Source organism: Rhamphochromis longiceps, linkage group LG3 (genome assembly GCF_057381845.1).
Source record: "Rhamphochromis longiceps isolate RC_006_pf linkage group LG3, R_longiceps_female_GT1.1, whole genome shotgun sequence".
NCBI classification, from domain to species: domain Eukaryota; kingdom Metazoa; phylum Chordata; class Actinopteri; order Cichliformes; family Cichlidae; genus Rhamphochromis; species Rhamphochromis longiceps.
Window position 1 is genome coordinate 70,845,719 of NC_140559.1, and position 24,658 is coordinate 70,870,376.

The window sequence follows — 24,658 nt, forward strand, 5'->3', positions numbered from 1 at the left end:
TCCCTGTGAACTTATACATTTTCTCAGAAGCCTTCCCTCCGCGCATTACTGGTATGTTATTTATTATTTTGTGCTCCAAGTTCAGTTATTTCACTGGGGAAGCCCCGTAATGCCCACTTCTTCATTTCAGTACTGTTTGATCTTTCTCTTTAGCATGTATGTAACTTTGGCTTGTTGAGATTTTAGCATTACTTCTGTCACCAATTGTGAAGTAGTCACACTCGAACGTCAAGGAAGGTGGTAGGGAAGCAGACTATGCAGACATTTTGGGTTTCCAAGGTGAGCAATTTATTTGCAGTGAACTTAATTTAATGTATAACTTAACAAAACTTTCCCCAAATCAATTCATTTAACAAAACTCAACATAACATGGCTCTGGTGACACAGCTCACCTCTCCTCTCTCCTGCATCTGGTAGAGACTGGCTTTAAATAGGGCCATCAATTTCCCTCCAATTGCCCAGCCAGTACCACTCACTCAACTGAGGGATCTAAAACTCTACTCAGGTTATCTAAAAACACAAAACCTCTACACACTTCTAATATGCACATTTACACAACTAAATGGCAGTATTAACAAAAGGAAAAACATTCAACAAATCCCTTTAAACATTAACACAAACAAAAGGAAGCATCTCTCTGGAAAAAGAAACCCCTCCACATGGTTTGACCTGATGATGTCATGTGTGACATGATCAGGACTTTAAAATGAGGAAATGCCAAGCGGGCGTTTCCCCACACCTGACACTCATGATGACTGAAAAGACAAACAGAGTAAGTATGAACAAATGACTTAATCTGTAACATAATAAAGTATAAAGAAACATAACTTAGTATTTGTTAGTGATGGGCAGATGAAGCCCCATGAAGCACTGAAGCTTTTCATCCAATTGGTTCACCCCAACGCGAAGCTTCATGAAGCTTCATTTGCTCTAGCAGGACACCTACTGGACGTAAAAATAATAGCTGGCATGAATTTGAAGAGTGTGGCATTTTGCACACAGCCTGTAAATGTCAACAACAAAAGGAGTGTGTAAAACATGTATATTGTAGTGATGGCAGTATACTGTGTATATTTATAGTGGCAGTATGGGAAATGATTATTTGGAAATGCTTGAAATGGAAATGATCATTTACTGTGAGGTGAGGTGTGGTTGGGGTGTGGACAGTAGTTGTGCTTTTGTAACGTTGAGGTATGGACAGCTACACACTGAGGCTTTGAGCCTCAGTCCTGCCTGTTCACATTTTATTCTGTAAAAACTAAATTTTCACTGCTTTTATGACCTTTTTAGTGGGGAGAACATAGCTAGGATTTAATGATTTAACAAATCTTTTGAATCCTTTGTCCTCCACAATGCTAAATAGCTGGGAGTCCTCAATCACCATGCTGACCAGGTCTTCATCTATTTGAGATTGTTCTCCTGAGGAAAGACAATAAAGATAAAGCACACATATAAATATCACACACGTAACTTATAACAGTTGTATAATATTGTTATATCATTTAGTAACATTACTGCATCCTATATTATCATTGCATTTGATGGCTCACCTGGTCTTGCTCCACAATCGGTGTCCCCCTTATTCTCATGCAAAGCTCTGTAGTGCCTAAGCATGGATGAGGTGTTGTTGTTGTCATATCCCAGCTCCCTGGCACATAGCAAACACTTCACCTTGTACAAAAGTCAAGACAGCTCAACATAAATTGTATTGCACCATCAGTATCATGAAAATACATCTTCTGTAGAAATTTACATACCTTGTTGGGAGGAATAAGATCAAAATGTTCCCACACAGGGGAGGACATCCTCCTCTTCTTAGCTGGCTCCATTCTCTCCTGACTTTCCTCACTCTCATAAACCTCCAAACGGTCTCCAAACTCTCACTAACCGCAACTCTCCATCAAACACCCACATTTTTGAATGAAGTCTGAGGGGTTTATATCGCTGTCATATCTCGCGGCAAAGTTCGAACCACTTCATGAACCAGTCACGTGGTACAGCCGGGCAGCGAGGCTTCGGACGTCATCATTTTCAGCTCCTCCCATAAATGAAGCAAGCCTCGATACGCGCTTCGCGGAAACGCCCCCTCCATTACTCGACACACGCTCCGAAGCCTCGATACAGAACGTCCCATCACTAGTTATAATCATCTCTCTATCTCAGGCATAACTGACTGAGATTTCTTTGGAAAAGTTCTCACATTTATGACCTTTTTAGGAGCTTCTTGTTTTGTTTTGTTTTCTTGTCACAATAAATAACTTAAAAAACCAAAAATGACAATATGGAATAAAACTTACCTTTTGAAGAGGCCATTAGAAAAACTAACAAATGTATAATCCCACAGTCTGACATGTTGCACCATTTGCCATGTCTGTCCCCTCACTGGCTATTATACAATGCATAGTGTTAGATTATAATATTATTTTATGCCATGTTATACCCCTAAGTAAAGATTGTGACTTATTAGGTAGTTTTAGTTGGCATTATTTTCCTGAATTAGAAGAAGCTGATAACTATTGCATTAGTTAAACTGATTTGCATTACATTAGACTGCTGATTTATTGTGGATGAATGATATTGTTTTATGATGTTATAAGAAATACTGTTCGCAGAAAGTCATCGCCTTATTTGTCTGATTAGAAGAGAACATGCTGGAGTTTTCTGCCCCATCTCAGCAGGAGCAGATAAACAGGGAGCCAAGGTCATAGCTTAGGCGCCGTGTGAGAGAAAGCATGTGAATGTTTAGGCTTTTATGATAAGGTGGGGGCACCAGAGGCTATAAAAGTTTGATCAATGCTCCACCATTTTGAGATCTGAGGCTGTCTGCATACAGTGTCCATCTCCCACGCGTGTGATCATTAAAATCATCGTTTGACTTAACCCGGCCGGACCAGTGTTGTTATTGTGGTTTTTTCTCTTGTCTCCATCCCCAATTTTGAACTCGTAACACTCTGTAACTGTTAGCTAGGCAATTTCACATTTTTGTCTTTTTGTGGAATCAGTGTGTTTGAACAGCACAAATTCTGCCTTTTCTAATTTTGAAAGACTGAACATGATATAAACAAAATAAATCTGATCTGTTCCTCTATAAATCTGGACAAATCTCAGATTCTGAAGTTCTGAGCGCTTACATTTTGTCCTCTCCTACACTGCTGAAAACTGACATGTGATGTGTTTGTACAGCTTCCTCTGTCGGTTTTTAACAAACCAACAAATTATCCAACAGAAGAGTATACCTTTGAGACAATGGTGTAGGTCTACTTTGCAAACTGAGAGGATGGATGAGATGATGGTGCAGGTTTCCAGTCTTAATTCAGTCTTGTTGCCACATTGTGGTCACCTGTCACCTTACTTTTGCTGTGGGAATTATGAAATGATAGCTAGACTTTAGCTTGCCTGTAGTGGCATTAAATGATCCTTTAGAAAATAGTTATAAATGTATTAGTTCCCAACATTGTACATTGCTGAATCATTATTTTTACTGAAAGTCTGTTCAGTTTCCAAACTAAAAGTAAAATTGAGTGTGACTCGCCGGCACATTACAGTGAGACTCTCCAGTTTGATCAGCAGAGAAAAAAGATATCTCAAACAAAATATGACGGAATTTCAAAAACCTTAGTGGATCCCAAAGAGCTTACTAAAATTTAATGTTTGCTTTGATTCCTGCTTTGCTCACTCTTGGCGTTCTCTCCATGAGCTTCATGAGGTCATCACCTGAAATGGTTTCCAACAGTCTTGAAGGAGTTCCCAGAGATGCTGAGCACTTGTTGGTCCTTTGCCTTCACTCTGAGCTCCATCTCAACCCAAACCATCTCCACTGGGTTTAGGTCAGGTGACTGTGGAGGCCAGACCATCTGGTCAGCACTCCATCACGCTCCTTCTTGGTCAAACAGCCCTCACACAGCCTGGAGGTGTGTTTGGTGTCATTGTCTTGCAGCAGGAGGAGCAACCACTGCACCAGCGTAGAGTTTGGTAATCAGTCCAGAGGTCCAGAAACTTCATCCTGATGCCTAATTGCAGTCAGGGTGATGCTGCCAGCCCATAGATGTCTGTGCCTCCCTCCACTGATATGCCTCTTGGGTCATTACTGGCCCACTATCAAACTGGCCACGCAGAACGATGTTACAACTTCTCTGGACCCTTTCATATCTGTCATATGTGTTCAGGGTGAAAAACACAGTCTGCCAGTGGTGGCCTGATAATTCTGGTATTCTATGGCAAATGTCAATCATGCATGGTTCCAGTCAGTGAGTACAGGGCCTGCTAGAGGACATCAGGCCCTCAGGCCATCCTTATAAAATCTGTTTCTGATTGTTTTGTCAGATACAAGTACAGGTTACTGGTCTCTTCTCATACCAGTAGTGACACTGGTATGAGGAGGAAAAATATCAGTGTCCCCCACCTGTAAAACCATCCCATAATGACTGTAAAGAGTCTGTAGGATCTGGTCATGAAACAATCACAAATTAATATTTTTTAGAATAATTTCCAGAGTCATAACACACAGCCAGCAAAACATGGGAAGTAAATTCCAGGAAAATAATGAAACCTTGCATAAAATGCCAGTTAAAGTCCAAAACTCTGTGACCTGACCCCAGCCACAGTGTGGGCTGTGGACTATGTGGAGGTTGAAGTGTGGACCCAGAAGCAGACGCGTGGAAACAAAAGTTTAACCAAAAGCGAACCGTTTATTCAAGGCTGGTGAGCAAAACAAAACAAAAGGCAGGAGCAAACTAAAGGAAAACTAACCAAGACTAAAGTGGGGAAACTAAACACTGGGAACATGGAAAACTTGGACATAACTGTCATGGTGGGGTACACCAGTGTTATGATGAAGTGGACCCAAGTGCAGACAGGGAAGGAGGCAGAACTAAGTTTTGAAAAAAAAGGCAAGCTGTTTATTTAGGCTATAAACGTGAATACAAAATGAAAGCATCATGAGCAGTGGCAAAAACTAAACTGAAACCAAACTAGGAAAACTAACTGACTGTGACAAAACTGTGATAACTTTGAATCAACTGTGATAAGACCTGAAGGGAGGCAACGCAGACGACCTGACACTGAATAAAGAAAGACAGAGGACTTAAATACAGACAGGAGGTGATCAGGGGAAGTGGAAACACACGGGGGAACAGCTGACTGAAATGAACATAATGATGCCATGGCTAAAGTGAAACTAAACAATGTAGGGACAATGAACAAAAGGAAAGTCACACAATATATACACAGAGGGATGATAAGGGAAGTGGAAACACATGAGGACACAGCAGGGACAAATTAGATGTGATGAGACAGGAGAAAGCAAAACTGAACACACTGAACACAGGACACGAGACTTTCCAAATAAAACAGGATACAAACTAAGAGACACGGCTCGACACACAGGGACCGACATGGGGACACTGAATGAATCACAAGGAGGGGAAACATCAACAAAACACAATGATGTGACTATGGCGACTATGGAGGAAGACCAAATACAGACGGGAAATTATTTTTGATAAAAGTAATATTAATTTGACTAATGGACAGGCAGTGATAAACAGCAAACAAGCTGCTTCGCTTTACAGTCTTTGTTTTATCATCTGCAACTCCTGCAGTGTGAAACAGTCTTGGTATGTCAAACATAAAAACATTTTAGATACCGCTTCATCAGGTTACATATATATACCGTATTTCTTCATCAGAGAATCTATAATGTATTAAACTAAAAGTGTACACCTGGTTTAAAGAGTATTAACTAAATAAGAACGTGACAACTTTCAGTCATTAATGTAGCAGAGACAGAGTCTGACTAAAGGGACATCACAGTGAGACCTGTTTGATCTGCAGACACAGTCTCTCTCTACCAAGAGTGTGTTTGACTTTAATTTTCACACAAATGATTCAGCTCCTCTAAACCCTCCAACAAACATTTACAAATGCTTAGAAACATTTTGTGTTTCTAATTACTAATGTTCCCCAGCCCCAGCATTCCCACAAATCTGTCTGTTTCCTTTTTTAAAGTTTCACTGTCTGTCTTCTAAACTTCGCTGATGCAGCTGGTTGTCTTTGTGTGAATCTGCGTGTGAAGGTAATCGAATCAGTATGTATTTTTTTCTGATAATATCAGCTGTGTGCAGCTTCGCTCCAGCACAAACCATAGCATTGTTCATGATGACAGATATCAACGAGGTTGACTTGTAACACCGCAGTTATGTGAGCCGTCATTTGTAAGCCTCTTAAACTTTCTTGCACTTTTACACAAAGTTTTATGGTAGTGCTTCTTCTTCTTTGGGGATTTTTGTTCAACAGACTGAAAAAAGCTGTAATATATTTTTGAAATATATTTAAATTGGTATTTAAAGGACTATAGCATATTCTAATTAGATTTATGATACTGTGTTAAGACAGTAAAATTGTGCATGTGTGTGTTTGTGTGTCTGTCTGAATTTTGCTGGTACTGCACTGATTGATGATCGTTGATGATCCACCTGACTAGTATAAATTAGAGTTTTATATAACAGAACAAATTTGATATTATAAAAATATTTTTTTAAATTCTTGCTTACTAGCTGACACTAAATTTTTAACTGATTTCTCTTCTGGGACACCCACACTGTGTGCAGTTTCATCTCAGCCCACTGTGTGATTGCACATTAAAGGACATTTCTCCCCAAATTCAATAAGCTCAGTGGATTATTATAACAGCGTATCAACAATTCATTTAAGAAATCCTTCTTAGTTATTGTCATGAAAATCTCAGTGGATTCTTGATTTTGCTCGTCTACTCTACAGCCTGGATAGTTTCATTTCAAACTGCTGCCGTGTTTCTGCCAAATTAAAAAACAGTTCTACTCAAATTCAACAAGGTTCAGTTAATAAACAATGATTAACAAAATATTTTGTTCATATTTCATTATATAATTCTGATCCATCAAAGATATTCCTTCTTAGAATAATCCTTTCTCTTATTGAAGATCGATTTATTTTTCTCATTTTGGTCATTCCTATTAACCCAACCATTTCCTTAATCAATCCCACACCACCGCCCCCAAAACCATGGGAACACAGAGCAAGGAAAGCACAAAGTACACAAGAAGACGGGGACAATAAATACACACTGGATAATGAGACGAGAGGCAACGGGTGAGAGACATGATGCAGGAGAAAACTACAATAGTCACAGGAAGCAACAGTTAAAACAATAAAACAGGAAAACATGGAGAACAAGGCTTAAATTACATAGAGGAGAACAGACTGGACAGGGGAACATGAGATAGATAAATGCAGACGAGACTGAGACACTGATGGGAACAAATCATTAACCAAATGGGGGAAGTAAAACTCAAAGCTAAGTTCACAAGACACGAGACGATAAAAAAGAGGAAATGATACACAGAGACATACGCAGACATGTAGAAAACAGAAAGGAAAATATAAGTGAATGGGAAACATGACAGATGGGGAAATCAGACAATGACAGACAAACAGAGAGACAAGACAGACAAAGGGACATAACTGAAGTACATAAAGGGATCACAAAAGCAGATATTTAGTGTTACAAAACCAAGAAGACAAACTACAATATGAAAACAGGGTACATGGGATATAGTAAATCCTAAAGCAAACTATTAACCATCCTTATATACAAAGAGCCAAACTAAAACACAAAAGACTCTCAAAAACAAAAAGGCATCACAAAACCCTGAGGAAAAAAACAGCGATCCTCCATCAGCTTCAGCTTATCCTTTTCAGGGTCGCGGGGGCGCTGGAGCCTATCCCAGCTGTCATAGGGCGAGAGGCGGGGTACACCCTGGACAGGTTGCCAATCTGTCGCAGGGCTAACACACAGGGATAGACAACGATTCGCACTCACATTCACTCGCACATTCACACCTAGTGGCAATTTGGATTATCCAACTAAATATCCCCACAAGCTGCATGTCTTTGGACGGTGGGAGGAAGCCGGAGTACCCGGAGAGAACAGCGATCCTAACAAATAATATTGCAGTGGTTGGAGATGAAACTTTGCGGACATGTAGTAAATGGACTGATTCTTATATAGTGCTTTTCTACTCTCCTGGAGTTTTCAAAGTGCTCTATACAACAGGCCTCATTCACACAAGCACTTCTAAACACAAGTGCAAACTAATCATCAGAGGGCAACTTGGGGTTAGTATCTTGCCCAAGGATATTTGGCATGCAGGCTGGGGAAGCCAAGGTTCGAGCCACCAACCTTCCAATCAGCAGCAGAGAGATAATCCCATACAGCTTATGACAAAATTTGATCCGAAGTGATTGATGGCCCTAATCACGACCTTTTGACCTCCCGCCCCTCCCCCCCGGAAGCGTGTAATGAGCGTGACGAATCGTATCCGGAGAAGGGGGGTGGGAAACCCCCCGCGTGACGAATTATATCCTGAGAAAGGGGGGCGAACCCCGGAAGCGCGCCATCTGTTGCTAACCGTGTCGAATTGCATCCTGAAAAAGGAGGGGTGAACCCCCGGAAGAGCGCCATCTGTTGTTGGGAAAAAAAGTTTTTAGTGGGAGGGACTGCAGCGAGAGAGGAGAATAAAAACCAGAGAGGTGGAGCCCCGTCACAATTTCTAAGTCTCACACACAAGATGGATTCTTTCCTTCTGCAGCCCTCCAGCGGTCCTGTTTACTTGGACGGTGAAGAAATCTGCTCTCCCGCAGAACCCTCCTCGAGCATAGGCGGCAGCAGCAGCGAGTGGGCCTCGTCGATTATCAGCGATACGCCCGTCTCTGTCTACAGTACCAGACCCGAAGCAACCGACACTCCGCGGAAAGAAGGAAGAAGTAAGAGCGTCTTCATGTTCCGCAGCCAAATTCCAGCACCGAGAAACTTGCGAGGAGAATGGACTCTGCCTGCTGAGGGTTGTGGAAAGTGGGGCTACATATTCAAATATGAGTCGGGGGAGCTCTGGTTTTATCAGTTGAACGAAGGAGAAAGCTTGACGGAATCGAGCAGCATTGTGAAGCTGACTCCCAATGACTGGGCCGTGCTGAAGCTGCTGGTTGCGATGGCTATCGGAGAGGCAAATGAGGATTTTCCCATTCCTGAAGAGGAAGATGTTGCCGCTAAAAGACCCCGGAGAGAGGTAGATTCTCCTCCCCCTCCTCCTCCTTCTCCTTCCGGCTTCGGTGATGAAGAAGAGCATGATGCTGCTGATGATGAAAAAGATCCTCCTTCCCCTCCTTCTGTCTCCTCTGATGAAAAAGAGGATACTGCTGTTGAGAATGATGAGGATAAAGAAAAGACCCCCTCTGTAGAGGATGTTTCCTCCCCTGATGAATCAGCTGTTGAATCAGCTGATGATGATGATGATCATCCTCTCGACACAGTTACAGAAGAAGAAGAAGAAGATGATGAGCCCCTGGCTGAAAAACTTCCAGAAGAAGATGATGAGCCCCCAGCTCCAGAAATAAAAGAGGAGAAAGCAGCTCCTGAGAAAAAAGAAAACATTCCCCCAGCTCCAGAAATAAAAGAGGAGAAAGCAGCCGCTGAGAATAAAGAAAACATTCCCCCGGCTCCAGAAAAAGCTACGGAAGAAGAAATAGAAGCTATTCCCCCTCCCCCGCCGCGGAACGGAGGCATACGCTTCAATGATGAGCAGCTGATCAAGACTAAAACAATCTTGTCAACCGTCTGGTCTTCAGGAACCACAGCCACGGGGAGATGGAGAATGAGAGCTAGTCTGCGTTCGACTGACGAGTCTGATGCGCCTGACATTTTTGTCATGGAAAAATTCAACCCCGACTGCGGATTATTTCGCAGCATGATGGTTATACCAGCCAAAGAGTGGGTCGTAAGAATGCTGCAAGTGAGGAAGGATATTACAATTCTTTTTCAAACTTGCCGCTGCTGGAGGGATGCCGTAGGAGTAAGGAAATGTCTCAGCTTCTGAAAATCCCCGCCCCTCCCGGACCACGCCCCCCTTCCTTCTGTTTTAAAAGTCCGATCAAAAAGCCTTTTTTAGCTCAGAGAGAGAGATGGACTCTGCACCCCTGCTTCGCGATGAGGAGACCGGCTCCACCGATTGTTTTTCTGACGAGGGCGAGCTGGTACCCGACACTCCCGGTTACTGGCCTCTGAAGCGCCAGAGGCGGCAGCAGCATACCGACGAGATGGACGGCTGGGCGTCTTCTTTATTCATCGACACTGTGAAAACGGCTGTGTATCATCTGGTCAACTTGGTGATAAACAAGCACCGCACCGACGAATGTAATGGATGTAAGATAGACCATCCCAGCCAGAGACAACACGAGTGCCTGCAAATTCTGGAGGATGATTTTTATTCCGACAATTATTATAACATCAGAAAGAAACTGCTCACTCCTCGCTTTGTCCCTTCCATTCAACGTCTGCTGATTGCCCGCAACATCAAGACTGAGGATGTTAAAGTCGGGATGGTTGCGGAGACCCTGCTTCATGAGCTGAAATCGGTGAGGAAAGTCTTTGACGCCATCACAGACGCTTATGACAATTTGGTGGGGCAAGATGTGGTTAAAATAGGGGAACTCCGTTTGGTTACGGAGTTTTACAAAGGTTGCTGATTCTTATCCTGCATGCTTCCTATATTTAACCTTGTTTTTTAAACCATGTATTCTGTTTCTTTTTAAAAAAAAAAAAAAAACAAAAACAAAAAAAAAACAAAATCCTACCTCATTTTTAATCATGTATTCTGTTTTTTAAAATCCTACCTCATTTTTTAATCGTGTATGCTTTAAAAAAAAAGTATCCTGTTTGTTTGTAACCTTTTAACATGTTTACCTCATGTTTTTAAAAAAAGAAAAAAAGAGTTTTTGTAACCGTTTGACTCTATAACTGTGTTTTATCTCAGGGTTTTGAATAAAAGTGTATTCTGTTTCTTTTTAAAAAAACAAAACAAAAAAAAACTACCTCGTTTTTTAATTCTGCTTTATTTTAATCATGTATTCTGTTTCTTTTTAAAAAACGAAAAAACAAAAAACTACCTCGTTTTTTAATCATGTATGCTTTAAAAAAAAGTATTCTGTTTGTAACCTTTTAACATGTTTACCTCATGTTTTTAAAAAAAAAAGAGAGTTTTTTTTGTATTCTATAAGTGTGTTTTATAGGGTTAGGGTTTTGAATAAAAATGTATTCCTGTTTTTTTCGCATGTTAAACCTTCTGGTTTTGAATTAAAAAAAAAAGAGTTTTTGTATTCTATAAGTGTGTTTTATCTCAGGGTTTTGAATAAAAATGTATTCCTGTTTTTTTTTTTTTTGTAACTTACTTGTATTCCTGTTTGTATTCTATAAGTGTGTTTTATCTCAGGGTTTTTGAATAAAAATGTATTCCTGTTTTTTGCATGTTAAACCCTCTGGTTTTGAATAAAAAATATTTAAAAAGCATTCATCTCTGGTTTTTGAATAATGTATTCCTGTTTTCTGCACATTAAGCTCTCTGGTTTCAAAAAAAAAATAATAAAAAACATTCATCTCTGGTTTTTGAATAAAATAATAAAAGCCGACTCCTGCGACGTTATAACGCAGACGAGCTTTTTATCAGAAGACGAGATGGCCGAGAAAAGTGAGATGAAAAAAGTGTATTACGACCCGCATCACCCAGGTAGTTTCGGAGGAGTAAATAGACTCCGACGCGCTTTAGAAGATGAAACTGGTAAAAAAGTTGATATCCGCAAGGTGCAGAATTTTTTTATCCGAGCAGGACGCCTATACTCTGCACAAGCCGGCGCGAGTAAGATTTAAGAGAAATAGAGTGTTTGTGACCAAACCCCTGAAGCAGCTTCAGGCCGACCTGTGCGACATGAGACAGCTGTCTGAATACAACGACGGATTCAATTATTTATTAACCGTCATAGACGTATTTTCAAAAAAGGCTTACGCCCGCCCCCTGAAAAAGAAGACGGGTTCTGAAGTGACTGAAGCTTTCGAATCTGTGTTGAGAGAGAGTGAAATACCGGAAAATTTACAGACCGATGCGGGAAAAGAGTTTTTCAACAAGAGTTTTCAAGCTCTGATGAAAAATCACAGCATCTCCCATTTTGCTACCGCCAGCGACCTAAAGGCCTCGGTGGTGGAGAGATTTAACCGCACCCTGAAAACGAGGATGTGGAGATATTTCACCGCGCACAATACCAGACGCTATCTGGAGGTGTTGCCCGACCTGTTAGAAGGATATAACCGCAGTTATCACAGCAGCATTAAAATGGCACCTGCCGAGGTGCGCCCCGAGAACGCGGATCAGGTGTTTCGCAACTTGTATGGAAAGACACCCGCCCGTCCTAAAATAAAGTTGAAATTTAAGAGGGCGGATCTGGTGAGGATATCCAAATTGAGAGGAGTATTTGATAAAAAATACGAACAGAGTTTCACGGACGAAATCTTTACTGTGATCCGGGTCCTTCACCGATCGCCACCGGTGTATAAGCTACAAGATTATGACGGGGACCCCATCGATGGGTCGTTTTATGAGCCCGAGCTGCAGAAAGTGAAACTGACCGAGGACAAAGCGTTTCATGTGGAGAAGATTTTAAAGCGTCGCACAGTCAGAGGGGAAAAACAGGTTTTTGTCAAGTGGAAAAACTGGCCGGATAAATTCAACAGCTGGGTGAAAGCCTCGGAAGTGGTAGGCGTATAAAAAAAGAGACCCCTCGCATCATTCGGCTCATTTTTTAAAATTCATCATGCAGTCCGAAGGGTTTTACGTGACCCTGCCTTCCAACGCCAGCAAGGGCTTATTTAAAGATAACGCCAGCGGCTGCTACACGGTGGATCTGGCCAAACCCCTCGAGCTGACCGGAGAATGGAGCGTGGGCTTATGCGAATTCATTTACCCGCGCACATGGTACAATCTACCGCCGGACGCCTCCTACTTGGAGCTGATGCGGACGACGGAGGAAGATCAGCCCCTGGTGATTTTAAAATTCGGCAGGGGAGGTCATTACGGACGCGTTAAAGATCTATTGGATCACCTGGTGCCGGCGATCCAAAAGTACGACCCGTCCTTCGAGGCTTCATTCAACAACATCACCAAACGTCTGGATATCAAAGGAGTCGGGAGCCATAAAATAAAGGTCTTCCCTCCTCTGGCTTACATGCTGGGATTGAAAACGAACGAGTGGTGGACTCTGTCGAAGCGCTCTACTCCGTATCCGTGCGATATGAACGCGGGCGTATATAACCTGTTTCTCTACACCGACATCGTTCAGTACCAGCCTGTCGGTGACAGTTACTCACCGTTGCTCAGCGTCCTTAACGTGAAAGGCGATTACGGAGACGTGATCAGCATCAGACATAATACGGTCCATTACTTGCGCGTTTCTAAAAAATACATTAAAACCATACGCGTAGAAATTAAAACGGACCGCGACAGATTCGTGGATTTTGTTTACGGGAAAACGATAGTCAAGCTGCACTTTAAACCGGCTTGACAATGGCGGCGCGTCTTCCGCAGGACCCCCACCGTTTTGTGAGGTATTATGAGGGGCAGGTGGGAGGTTCCCTTCCGGGTTTTTACGGAGCGCCCGTGATGTACGGCAGAGGGATAGGATCCATCTTCTCCAGACTGTTTCGTTTCGTGTCTCCTCTCTTCAAATCCGGGTTCGCCGTAGCTAAACCTCACCTGAAAACGGCCGCAACCAATATCGCTACAGACGCTGTGAAAAGAGTGATGGGTAAGCTGACAGAGCCTCGCCAGGAGGGGGCGGGGGGTATGATGGTCCTCTCCCGCAGGAAGAGGAAACGCCCTCCGGGCGAGCGGATTAAAAATAAAAGCGTCGGAGTAAAAAGTAAATCAGTTAAGGCTGGCAGCGGGAAGAGAAGGAAGCCCCAGAGGAGCTCTGACATATTTTAGAAGAAAATAAATAAAAAATGTCTCTCTTACACAAGAATTCTGCCGAATGCACCCTTGCCGAACTGGATCTATTTTCGGCTCCCATGACCCAGCTATCCATAGAGGATAAAAAATATCAAGAATGTCAGCCCCTCTCTGCTTTGAACGACAACTCACCCATTGAATTTTTCATCCCCGGAGACGGGGAAAAGTATCTCGATCTGAACGACACCATGCTCCATCTGAGAGTGAAAATTACGGAAAGGGACGGGAGCAACATCCCACCCGATGCGGGGGTAGCCCTCATCAATTATCCTCTCAACACAATTTTCAGTCAGTGCAACGTTATTCTGGGGGATCGATTGATTTCGCAGTCCAGCGCCACCCATCCTTACAGGGCCATGATCGAGACGCTGCTCAACTTTTCAGAAGACACTCTAAAGAGTCAATTCAGCGCCGGTCTGTTTTACAAAGACACTGCCGGAGACATGGATTCTATAGTTATAAGCAACGGGCCGAACAGAGGGATAAAACAGAGAGCCGTTTTCACGGCCGAGTCGCGAGAAGTGGACCTGCTGGGTCCCCTCCACGCAGATATTTTCTTCTGCGAGAGGCTCCTGCTGAACTCTGTGGATTTGAGAATTAAATTGATACGCAACAGCGATGCCTTCAGTCTGATGGGAACTCGGGATTCGCAGTTTGCTCTGAAAATAACTTCGGCCTCTCTGTTTGTTAAAAAGGTCACTGTCTCGCCGGCCGTCAGACTGGGGCACGCCGCGGCCCTGATGAAAGGAAACGCCCTCTATCCTCTTTCGCGCGTTTCTGTGAAAACCTACTCCATCCCTGAAAATTCCAGGATCTGCAACCAAGAGAATCTCTTTCTGGGAGCCATGCCCAAATACGTGGTCCTGGGCATGGTTCATCACGACGCCTTCACCGGGAGGAGGGATCTGTCGCCTTTCAACTTTAGACACAACGATGTGGAGTATCTGGCGTTGTGTCAGGACGGCAGGCAGGTGCCCGCCAAAGCTTTCCAGCCACAGTTTGACCGCGGAAATTCGGTCAGGGAGTTTTATCACATGTTTTCCGCCACGGGGAGACACCTCAAAGATTTACCTCTGAGCATCGATCGCCGGGAATTTAACGAAGGGTACGCCCTTTTTGCCTTTAATCTGGAACCCAGCGAGGATGCTGACGCCCTGTCTCCCGTCTCCAACGGGAATTTGAGGCTGGAGATGAGATTCAGAGTTCCTCTGCCTCAGACCACAACTCTCATAGTGTACGCCTGCTACGACTCAATTTTGGAGATTGACTCTAAAAGACAGGTGCTGGTGGATTATTACTAAAAAATATATATATACATGGATAACCTTCAGCTGGAGCACATTCTACATCGCGCCTTGGGAGACGTTTTCTGCGGGGTTTGGGCCTCGGACCAGCTGGCCTTTTTGAGGCGCGACTTTAAACCCCCCGCCTACTTTATAGTAAACACTCACCCCTCGCACTTGAGGGGAGAACACTGGCTGGCTCTGACTCTGGAAAAGGACGGTTCCTCCACTTTTTTTGACTCTTACGGATTCCCTCCCGACTTTGCTCACTATCCCTCGGTCATCTCAGAGTTTCTGGAAGGCCGCTCTGACAAAATACTCTATCACGATCGTCAACTTCAGCACCCTATGTCTGTCGTTTGCGGGCAACATTGCATTTTTTATCTATGTCACAAGGCTCAGGGGTTATCCGTCGGTAAAATACTTTCTCTGTACTATAACGATGTGTTTAAAAATGATGACATGGTGTCTGACTTTCTGAAAGGACGCTGCCCCGCTCGCTCTCGCAGAGGTCATCACGGGGCGTGCTCCTTACAAAAGTTTAAAGATGTGTGTATCGAATAAAGAAACGTAAACAAAAAAAAGTTTGTTGCAGCGTTTTTTATTTCATTTGTAAACAAAAAAAACCATTTGATTTTACATAGAGGTCCAGGTCGGGGAAAGCGTTATTTTGACCCGAGAAGGTTTTCTCCCCCTTCGCGCAGGTGTCTGTCCTCCCTCCTCCTCCTCCTCCACAGATTTAAGACGCGCATACTGATCGCGAGCTCTACGGTTATGTATTGAGGATGAGGGTATGTTTGTTTCGACCAAAGTAGTTAAAAATGCGTTCCATCCTTTCGGTCGCGTTTGGTTTTTACTTTTAAAAGAGAGGGAGAGGTTTTTAAATAGATCGATCATGTGCGAACCCCGCACCGCATCCCCCTTGTCAACAAATTCACCCCTCTTTGTCCATCCTCCTCCACCCTCAGCTAATTTCTGCATAATGTAGCGGGCGTTTTTGCGATCTCGAGGGGGTAAGGATTTTAATACTTCTTCCATCATTTCATCATCCTCCTCTCTGGGCCGCTGCACTTGTTGCTGCACCTGCTGATGCACCTGCTGCTGCACCTGCTGCTGCACCTCCTCTGGCGGGAGGTGGAAAGTCACCCTACTCTCCTCGTCCCGGTCCTGTTTAGAGAGTGTGAGATATCTCCGCAGCAGAGACTCGTATCTTTTGATTTTTTCATACGAATTTAGCCGCGGATCCTCCAGTATGGCTTTCATCTTTTCGTCCAAATCGTCTTTGGCAGTTTCTCTGACGGTAGGCTCGGTGGGTCGGGTCAGTTTTTTCAACTCGTGAGAGGGAACGAGAATCATTTTTTTAAACATCTCAGCGTTTTTGAAATATTCCTCCCAGCAGGTTCCCCAGAATGGGTACGGCTGCGGACAGCAGAGGGAAAAGAAACCCGCCCGTTTGTTTCTTTAAAACTTGACGCTTACGGTTTAAACTCGTTTTCTTGTCGGCCAGCAGCCTGATGATCTTTTTCTGGCGTTTCAGTTTTTGGTATTGAGGAGCGGAGAGAGGTATGTTTCCCCTTAAAAGATTTAAAGCTATCTCGCACAGCGCCTGGAGGAAATCCGGGGAGCTGTGAGCGAGAATGTCTTTGCGTTTCTGCGGCGACGCGTGGTACAGAGCTTGCAGTAAGACTGCGTTTCTTTTTATACGCTGAGACATGGCTACTTGGGTTTAGGCAGGTAAATGACGGGGTACTGCCCCGGAAGCAGACCGGCGCGCACTCTGTAGCGTTCTGGGCACGAGGGAGTGAGATCGAGGATTAAATACCCGTGGGGCTCCTCGGTGGCGTCTTTGAAACTGTCTGAGAAAAATGTTTTTTGCGAAGGGAAAATCTGACGGGCCAAAATCTCAATCTGCAGCTTGTCTCTGGGGTTTTTAAACAACACCATATAATTGGAGTTTAAGCTGATGGTGCGGCTGTATTTACCCTGATGGAAAACGTTCTGGGTTAGCATCATAACCGAGACGTTTTTATGGTGGCGGTATTGAGTGAAAATTTTAACCACTTCCTGGTGATCCGAGGCCTGAAAGATGACGTCATCCAGCACCACCAGAACGTCTCGGAAATCTTCAAAAGAATCAGGCAGCCCCTCGACAAATTTAATGTTTTTATTGGTCTTTGAAAGCTCCTCGTACATGGGTTGAAAAGAAGTATAAATCCACACAATATTCGCGGGCACAGTATCCATGACGCGTTCACAGTTTTCCAAAACACACTTTACAAAATGAGTTTTCCCACACCCGCTAGGACCCACAACTAGACAGGAAAAAGGCACTTTCAGTCTGTGATCAAAATCAGTTTCCTCCATTCTTTTTTAGAAGAAAACTAAAACAAAAACACTAGTACCCGAAAGGCAGAGTCGTACCGTCTGGAAAGAGACGTCTCTTGTCGTAAACCACGCGAAACTTTTTCTGAAATGTTCTGTTTTTGAGCACAAAGCCTCTCTTATCCCTCTGAATACCATTCTGAGGGGTCTCGAGCTCCGCCTCTTTCATACCAGAAAGGTAACTTTCCACCAACCCACTCATACTGTCGAAATTGACACGTTCGCAACATTCTCTCGTCTGCGTTATTCCTTTCATTTTTACCACCAGTTTCTTTTTGTTTCTGGTACGGTAGGCGTAACTCTTTGGACCCGCGGAGACAAATTCCTGGATGGTGTCCCCGTCTAATTCGTCCGTGAGATCCCCTAGATAGTTGCCCAGCTCTAAAGGTTCCTCCCCCTCTTTCACTACGTAGATCAGAGAGTCGGTGTCGGTGTACAGAACGCTGCGCTGCAATTTTTCTAAATACTCGTAGAGTTTTAGACGGGCGTAGGCTGTGGTGAAAGCGGCGATGAAAACGTTATTGGTAGCGCCGGGAGGTATCACGCACCGCTCGTTATAGCTCCACTGAATTAAAGCCACTTCCTGTTTTTTAGTCTTTAAAAAAGAGACGTGTTTAAAGACGTACTGTCCTGAAAAGACGTAGTTAAAAAACTGACTCGGTTTTCTGACCAGAGTGGTCTGAGTCAGGTTGGTTCTCTGAGCAAACTTTCCCCAGAAACTGTTGAGACACAATTTCGAAACTTGTCTTTTGGCCGGATTCACCTCTATTTTTGACGGGTCTAAACGTATGCCCTGATGCCTGTGGTACTCTTCCACGTATTTGTTCCTCTCATCCTCGTCGCGAGCTTCCGGAGGATAACCGGAGGCTTCCTGTTTGCCTTTGAGAAAAGTGTTAATATAACCGGCAAAAATAGCGCTGCTGCGACTATCAAAGTGCCAGACCTCTGTGATTTTAGCCACTCTGTAACCTAATTCTAAGGCTTTGTTAAACTCGACGGTGACCCAGACCCCGGTGAGAGCTCTGGCCTCGTCGTCGTGAAGGCACGGATCGCTTTGTTGATTAGTCTCGGCGCAGGTGCGACAGAGGGAGAATATTAATTTACCTCCGGGGGTTTTGTGCGGTAGAACGGGGAAATAGAGCCCGCGCGGCGGGTAAACGGTGGCTCTGATCAGCCCGAAATAACTGCGAGGGTCTGCAAAATTCTCTCTGATGATTTGGGGGTGATGCAGAGGGTAAGCGCGCTTGGCGTTGACGTAAGGGTACAGGGATGTGACGTCTACGTAATACACATTTTCTCCTGGCGAGGCGCTGTAACGCAGCCTCAAGGCCGAAGTGCGGCCTCCGTAAAGTCCCGATCGAGGAGACAGAGGTTCCGGGACTTCGTAGCTCCGCATAAAATTTATAACCTCCTCGTTCGATTTTTTCATCTTGTTCCATTCGTGCTCCCACAGAGTGACCGTGCGGACTCTGTAAACGTTTCTCAGCTCCCGGAGCCTCGCCTCGGCAGAGGCGTGCAGGTCCCCGTAAGGAGCGCGGGTCAAAGGGCAGATTTCCTCAGGCCTGTAGCATTTTGGACAGCCGTGATAAAAGCATCCCAGAAATTCCCACACCCACTTTTCCCCGTTAATCAGCGCGTATCCGTCGACAAAGTACGGGCCTATTTTTTTCTCTCCGCCGGTTGTGAGAGCGTGTTGAACGGGAATTTTCTGAGAGTGAGCTACCCACTCCAGCCACTGAATGGACGCGTGCGAATAGGCTCTGAACCTGCGCCCGTAGTTGTCGGGCGAGGGGATTGCCAGACTGTTTTCGGGTAGGAAATTGGTGAGAAACACTTTCATGCAGGCTGAAGCTATAGTGACGCAGCTGAAAGGGTCTACTTTAGTTTCGCCTATAAAGCCGTCTCTGAACTTTACGCACGCCTCTCTCAGGATATTAACGTCGTTTCGGCAGTAATACAGGGACTCTTTTTCAAAGTTAAACACTCCCCGGGAGGCCTCGCAGTGCCAACGCAAAAACTCTGCCCTTTCGGGTGGTGACATGCGCTCCACCCCGTAATCTGAAGGAGGAGGGTACGGACCCGAGTATTTTAAACGGTCCCGCGAGCTGAATTTGTGAGGAAAAAATCCCTTGGATTTGTCCTCAAAGCCTAAAGCTTTGGGCATAGCGCCGAGACGCATGGTGAGAAAAGAAAGCGAGTCTATGAATTTGAGAAGGAAATCGGATTCTGTGAAACATATAATTTTACTGCCTTGCATGATGAGAGAGGGCGTCATCCCACCCCCTACCAGGTGACTTAGAATTAAATAGCTGTCAAACCCTTTCGCGTTGTGCGCAACGAACGTGGTCTCTCTATATCTTTTCCTTCTGTATCTTTGGAGAAACTTTTCAACACAGTCTACACCGTAAGCGTGCCACTCTTCTCCTTCTAGAGATTTTGTGCACACTAGGTAAGGGACGTGCGCCCCCTCCCTGTCTGGGAAGGTTTCAAAGTCATAAAAGATTATGGAAGCGTTATCAGAGTTTTCATGTTTCAAAGGTTGGATGTAACACAGGTGTTGATCGTTGTCGGGAGGAAGCTCCGCGCGACAGATTTTACATCTGGCGGCTGTGCACCTGTGCATTCCGCGACGGGAGAGGTGCTTGCAGTCCGGACATTTATACAATTGTTGACAAACGCTGAGGTCTGAACCGGAGTGAATTCTAGGTTGTTTGTGCTTTAAATAACACGCACGTGTGCGACATGATCTGTTACAATCCGTACAGATTACAGAGTCCAGAAAGTGAGAGGGGCATGCGGGGTCAAAACAGAGGTTGCAGCGGTTTTGACAAAAGTGTTCCTCTCTTTTATAATACCCGCGGTGACATTCGTTGCAAATGTACTGAATTCCTAAAAATGTTTTTAGATTTTTTATCCCGTAATAGTGATGGTGGAATAAGAATAAGTACAGCGGGTGAGGCGTGTTCGGGTAGTCTGTTTCGATTAATGAAAGAGTTCTGTCCTCGGGCGGGCGGTAAAACACGACGATTTTACGTTTTAGTATTTGTTCGAATTTACCTATATCGGTGAGAGTTACCTGAGTGCGATCGCTCAACCCCGCTAAACGCTGCAGCTCTCTGCCGCGTTCCAGGGCCTGTTTATCTGTGAAATGAGGTTGAGTGAGGTGAATCAGGTTGATGGCAAAACACAGATTATCGTTTTTGTTTTTTACCACGTACAGACAGCGACGCTTTTTGACTAGAATTTCATCATCTAACATTTTTTGAATCTTTTTACGCGGGTCATTACTGCCACCGCCTCTAGGATTTCTAATTACTTGCACAACAATTTCTAGGGGAGAGCCTGCGACGATCGCTCCGTTTGATTGTATCAGCCTGGCTAGCAGGTCCTCAAAAACCGGTACAATGTTTTCAGCGCTTTCGTCGTCGACGTTAAAAACAGAGTGATTTCGCGCGTGCTCGCTGATGATCTCCAGTTGAACCCGGTCGTTACGACTAACTTCCGGTCTGACCCTATCCGCTAGATCTACAAAATTATCCCTGACGTTGAGGTAAAATTGAGCGAGGTCGCTCGCTTCATCCGGAGAGGGAATGTTAAATACTCGCCTTATTTCGAAATTATTAAAATGTTCGCGGCGAGTCACCGCATCGTTCTGTACCCGAGATCCTCCTCCTCCTTCTTGTTGATGCTCCGCAGGCCGGTCCTCCTCCTCCCTGGGCTGCTGATGATGATGCTGCACCTGCTCCTCCCCCTGCTGCCGGTCGTAGAGCTGAAGAGCATTTTCTATCGGCTGCAGAGGGTCAAAGTTCAGTAGACCGGCAAGCCGTTCGTTTTCAATGTTTTGAAGGAGGACCTGCAATGCGTTTTCTAAAGGTTGTAGTGGGTCGTTTGGTGGTGGTGGGGCTATATTGTTTTCTAACGGTGGGGCTAAATGTTCATCGTTTCTGTTTAATTCTGCCACGGCTTCCAACAAAGCCTCAGGAATGCTGTGTTCTTCCGACATGATTTTCTTTATTTCTTAATTCACAGACTTTTACATGCTTTTACTTTACAGGTCCTTGTGTCTGTATATCGATGCATATGTGCGAACTGTTATGGCGTACATGAAAGCGAGGTTTTCAAGGATTCTCTTCTTATGAAGCATCCGTCGAGCTGTAAGAAAAGACGGACAGAATGTATTTTTAAACCTTACATTTTTTATTTTTATAGAGCAGAGAAGTTTAATAGGATCGATTCATCCCCCCGTCAATTACCTCTCGGTCTCCTGAGAGTAGCTCTCACTCTCCTGAGAGGAGGCGATCTGGACGGTTCCTCCTCAGCCTGATTTTCTTCCGCCTGATTTTCTGTATCAGTCTCTGTCGGGGGGAAATAAAACAGAAGAGATTTAAGAAAACAATCTCATCCTTCCTATTTTTTTTGAGAATGAAAAAACTTTTTATTTACCTCGTTCCTCCGCCCTATTGTCTGTAGCGGCGGGGGATTGGTTAGGTAAATCCGCAATCTCGGCTGCCGAGAAATAAAACAGAAGAGATTTAAGAAAACAACCTCCTCCTCCCTATTTTTCGAGAATGAAAAAACTTTTTATTTACCTCGCTCCTCCGCGCGATTGTCTGTAGCGGAGGGGGCTTGAATAGGTATATCCGCAATCTCGGCTGCCGAGAAATAAAACAAAAAAGAGAAAGATTTAATAAATAAAAAACTTTCTAGCACGCTTTATACCACTCCAAGTCGGGAGGGGCGGTATAGCACACTCTGATTACTCCGCCACATCCTGATATTTATCGAAATGACGGATATTGCATCATATTGTTTACCTTTTGGTTTAAAAGGTATTTTCCTGCAGTTCTCCCGGTATGCGTTGACGAAAATAACGTCGTCGTCTTCTTCTTCTTCTTTTCGCTGCGGCGGGGTCTGTATATTCTCGGTTACCTCTGTCGAGAAATAAAGCAAAACTTTTTAAAAATCTGCTCCGGGTCGGGAGGGGCGGTATAGCACACTCGGATTACTCCGTCACATCCTGTTATTCAACAAAATGGCGGATAATGCATCATATTGTTTACCTTCGATTTTAAAACTTTTTTCTCCGCGGTTCCCCCGGTATGCGGAGACGAAAATAGTGCCGTCTTCTCTTCGACGCGGCGGCAGCGGAGGTTCTGCGGGGGATATGGCTTCTAATTCGCCGCGGAAAACGGCCGGATTTCTGCTGTTACTCACTGCATTATCGATTGTTTCTGTAAGTATCAGAGCATGGTTAAATCAAGTCTATCTAAACTTATTTAAAAAATGGTATATACTTATTTAAACGTACCGTAGTCCACTTGCGTGAAATCATTGATGTAGAAATCTAAAAGAAAGTAATCAAATTATTGACATCTCTGTTGATATATAATTTAAAGTCGTAAAGAAAAAAACTTACCGGGGTGAGGTATGAACAGTTCTGGCGAGATGGCCCTGGCGCTCTGATCGGCGGCGTTGTTTGAACGGAATGCTGACATAATATTCACGGATTCTTCCTCGCGATTGGTAGAACTGTCACAGTAGGGGATGAGCAGATAGCGACTCCCCTTCCGCTTCTTCTCTCATTTTATCCTAGTCTAGCGAAGCATCTGTTTTTCACATCTTTCTCTTGACAATACCGATAGTTAGAGTGGGTTGTTGTTTTTTGATTGCCTTCTTGCGAACGCCGTCTGTTTTCCCACATTCTGCAACGGTAAAATATGGCTTTGAGACGGGTATTTGTTTTACCAAATGGACAATTGCTGTCTGACCTTGTTCTTGCTGTTGACAAAACTCGGCTCATGGTTGACTCTTTCCCACAGAGGGGGGTGCTTTAATAAACTTATTCGAATATGAGCTTTTTTTCCACTAAGACTAGTTTTATGGGGAGATGTAAGAAACCGGGTTACAAGCAATGATAATATCGGATGTTGACTCCTCAGCGGATCAACATTTTCTATCTATTGAGAAAACTTATTGTTAAAGTATTGAAGAAAAAACTCTCTACTTTGGTCTGACAAGGAGCAGGTTGCGCAAAACCTACCTCATATAGATGTTTTAATAATAATAATAATAATATTTTTTGGGGGGCGTGTTATAGGATATAAGCATTGAGAAAAAACTGATATCTGCTGTCTCACTCCTCCTTGACCCGCGGTGTGTGTGTGTGTGTGTGTGTGTGTGTGTGTGTGTGTGGGCCTTCTTGCGAACGCCGTCTGTTTTCTGCAACGGTAAAATACGACTTTGAGACGGATATTTGTTTTACCAAATGGACAATTGCTGTTGACAAAACTCTCATGGTTGACTCTTTCCCACAGAGGTGGGTGTGTGTGTGTGTGTGTGTGTGTGTGTGTGTGTGTGTGTGTGTGTGAAACAAGATCGCCTGTCGCTGGTTTGTTTTTTCAGTCTCTTGTAAAAAAGGACTCTCAAAAGGAAAAGTAGTATTCACTAAGCGATATTTATTCAATTTTTTTACACATAGGCAGCCTGTAGGTTACAAGCGGATAGAAAGTTCTTCTTTTCATCACAAGCTATGGTGTATCTTAAAGGTTTTTTTTACAGCGTCTGTATTATAGGAAAATAAAATACTATTGAAATCTCTACAGGAAGTCACTCTTTATTTCCATTACAAACGCCGGTGCAGCTTAAGAAAGTAAAATTACATCCGCTCTGTCTCTCTATACATCACAGAATCATCTGCTGCATCACCGCTGTGCTTAGGGAACATGATGCAACAGGTCTGAAAATGACTAGACACTTCCGGAGTATTTCCGGTAGGGTCATAAGGTCCGGATCGATGCCTTCCATAGTAAATATGCTGTATTTGAATATGTCATATTCAAAACCTTCTTCTTTGGGAGAGCAGATCTCATCGGACACAGGACCGCTGCGGGGCTGCAGAAGGAAATCCATCTTGTGTCTGTGCCTTAGAAATTGTGACGGACTCCTCTCTCTGCTTTTTTATTCCCCTCCAACAGATGGCGCGCTTCCGGAGGTTTCCCCCTCCCTCTAAAAAACTTTTTTTCCCAACAACAGATGACGCGCTTCCGGAGGTTCCCCCCTCCCTCTAAAAACTTTTTTTTCCCCAACAACAGATGACGCGCTTCCGGGGTCCCCCCCCCCCCTCCT

General features: G+C 44.1%; 3 protein-coding genes across 3 annotated transcripts in view; 1 reads left to right on the forward strand and 2 right to left on the reverse strand.

Moving 5' to 3' along the window:
- Positions 1-835: 835 nt before the first annotated feature.
- The window catches only part of LOC146676629 (uncharacterized), a 456,001-nt gene continuing 432,178 nt past the window's right edge, over positions 836-24,658 (reverse strand). The window contains exons 2-4 of the mRNA XM_085402195.1: positions 1,758-2,150; positions 1,551-1,671; positions 836-1,419 (exon numbers count right to left, since the gene is read on the reverse strand). Coding sequence (XP_085258321.1) covers positions 1,259-1,419; positions 1,551-1,671; positions 1,758-1,829 — 354 coding nt within the window. The 5' untranslated portion in view covers positions 1,830-2,150 and the 3' untranslated portion in view covers positions 836-1,258. The remainder of the gene's footprint in view (positions 1,420-1,550; positions 1,672-1,757; positions 2,151-24,658) is intronic.
- On the forward strand, positions 13,928-15,169 carry LOC146676630 (uncharacterized protein F54H12.2-like). The gene has a single exon (XM_085401228.1). The coding sequence runs from the start codon at positions 13,928-13,930 to the stop codon at positions 15,167-15,169; it is 1,242 nt and encodes a 413-aa protein (XP_085257354.1).
- LOC146676631 (uncharacterized) lies at positions 21,582-23,028 on the reverse strand. Its single transcript, XM_085402183.1, has 8 exons — positions 22,950-23,028; positions 22,842-22,877; positions 22,594-22,764; positions 22,348-22,464; positions 22,123-22,185; positions 21,977-22,039; positions 21,787-21,888; positions 21,582-21,685 (listed from the first exon to the last, which is right to left on the reverse strand). Exons 1-8 carry the CDS (start codon positions 23,026-23,028, stop codon positions 21,582-21,584), a joined length of 735 nt encoding a protein of 244 aa, XP_085258309.1.